The sequence below is a fragment of the Leishmania braziliensis genome, contig 73 (assembly GCF_000002845.2).
Source record: "Leishmania braziliensis MHOM/BR/75/M2904 WGS CADA00000000 data, contig 73, whole genome shotgun sequence".
NCBI lineage: Eukaryota > Euglenozoa > Kinetoplastea > Trypanosomatida > Trypanosomatidae > Leishmania > Leishmania braziliensis.
Genome location: NW_004057939.1, coordinates 1,959 through 4,026, shown reverse-complemented (window position 1 = coordinate 4,026; position 2,068 = coordinate 1,959). Strand labels below are relative to the sequence as shown.

Below are 2,068 nucleotides of genomic sequence, written 5' to 3'. Positions count from 1 at the left end.
CCTACCGTCTACGCCCAGCCGTGCCTTCAGCGGCGCAACACACGGGTGTACACCCCGCTGTCATGTCAGCTGGTGTGAGCGATATTAACACGTGCACGTCAGTGGCCATTGGCGAGAGTCTGGCAGGTTTTTTTCTTCAGTTTTGTCAACTCCACTTGCGTAATACCCAGCTGCAGTAGTGCTCAGCTTCTCATGCCGGAGCGAGGCGACTGCTCAGCCATGAATGTAATTACAGACTGACTCGCCGCATGCGTTGCGTAGAGAAGGGGAGGAAGGCTGGATACGTAATGAGGGAGATTTCTGAAGAGTAGGAAAGCACCCATGCCGTATTTTGGCACCACCTGCCCTTCATATCGTTCTTTTCGCACCCGCTTCATCGCACGAGCCATGCTCACTTCTGGAAAATATGCTCGTGGTCCCCGAGGGGGTTGTGTGACGGCTCTCCGTCATTGTAGTGGGGCCTAGACTGAATATCTGCGCCAGCCATGTTATCATTCGTAGGGCGGTTAAAGAAACCACTGAGTGCGACGTTGTGCTCAACATTTTTCCACATATGCTTGTGGCGGCGCGGCTGCAGATGGCCGCTCTGCTCACCGGTGCGGTTAGCGTATCTTAAGTGATCCGCCGGCGACACATGCGGCGAACTCGAATCGGTCGCACCGTTCGAGTGCGTAAACGGGCAGAAGGGCGTCGTGTCGCATTCACTACCGTCTGCATCCACTGTTATCTTGTCAGACACCGGGTGCTGATTGCCAACTCTGAGGCTCTCCAGATGGCCGTGCTCGGCGTTCATGACGAACGGGTACGTCGAGCAGCCGGTGCCGAGCACGTCCTCCGGTGGACGAGGTGCTGAACTGGCCACGCTGGACGAGCGTCTCCGATGCGTATGGACGCGGCAACGACTGCCGAAGGCCGCTTTGGTGCGGCGACGACCACCTTCATCTGTCGTGCTTCCCTCCTCGTCACGCTGCGACGACGCAGAGAGAGACTTTGAGGAGGGTGACAGCTCTGAGGAAGGCACCATCTGCATGCGTGCCCACTGATTAAACAGATCCACCTGCTGTTGCTGCTCGCGACGACGCAGACGCTGGCGCTGGCGGTGACGCATGTGCGACTTGGTCGTGGCGGTGCCCTGGCTGGCACGACTGCGCGCAGTGCCAGTGCTGCCCCGCGAGCCGCTGCTGCGTGAGCTGCGCCGGTCGTCGCTGTCATCATGCTCCTCTATATGCCCCTCACAGGCGCAGGGGGAAGGTAGGAAGTAGGAGCCTCGTCCGTACGCGACAGTCGACGCTGTCCGCGCTGTCGGCGCAGCAGACGCGAGTGTCGTTCGACTGGTGACAGAGGAACCATCAGCAAACTCGCCCTCGCTCGCTGTGTCTTCTCCGTAACCCTCGCGCATATTCGCCATGCGCGCCTCGCGGGCAGCTTGGCGCTGACAACGGCGTTCCTGGCGGGCCTTACGTCGCTTGTACCGCTCCATTGCCTTGTCGCGCAGGATCTCTTGCTCTGGGGTAAGGCGAGGCGGCCGCGAGTTCAGCGGAATACCCCTCCACTCACGTTCTGACGCGGCTCCCTCGCCGTTGGAGGACGAGCCCAACTGCCCGGTAGCAGCGCCCGCGCGTTGCCTGCCGCGGTTGCCATCAGCCAGATCACCGTTCGAGATTTTACAGCAGCTAAAAGGCATCGATACAAACAAAGCGATCATAGCAGCGAAGCCTAAGAGAGTAGCGCTGACAATGAAGATGAAGCTGACTGTGACAGAGAGGTCCATCACGAGTAGGGGGAAAGGGGGAGTGGGTGGCGAACAGCGAAAGCGCAGGTAGAGGCTGTCGAGAGGGGAATCACTGTAGGTTATGCGATGTCCAGCAGTGTCCTTTTTTTCTCTAGGGTGTGCTCAAGACAGGGGTGCCCACGCCCGCTCACAGAGCCCTTCGACTGTTGAGTATTTTAGGAGCTTCTCCCTCTTTCCGTTAGGAAACCAGAAGTGCGCACCCCCCTCCCTATGCACGAGAGGTGAGCGACCGTTTCAGCGGTGCCGTGCTCTGCCGTGAAGTAGAGAGAAAACAAC

The 2,068-nt window shown here is 59.1% G+C and overlaps 1 protein-coding gene across 1 annotated transcript; it reads right to left on the bottom strand.

The window, feature by feature from the left end:
* Positions 1 to 391: 391 nt before the first annotated feature.
* On the bottom strand, positions 392 to 1,771 carry LbrM_31_3720 (transcription like protein nupm1, putative; the record flags this gene model as incomplete). The annotated part of the gene is made up of 1 exon (XM_001567310.1): positions 392 to 1,771. One exon carries the CDS (start codon positions 1,769 to 1,771, stop codon positions 392 to 394), a length of 1,380 nt encoding a protein of 459 aa, XP_001567360.1.
* Positions 1,772 to 2,068: the final 297 nt, after the last annotated feature.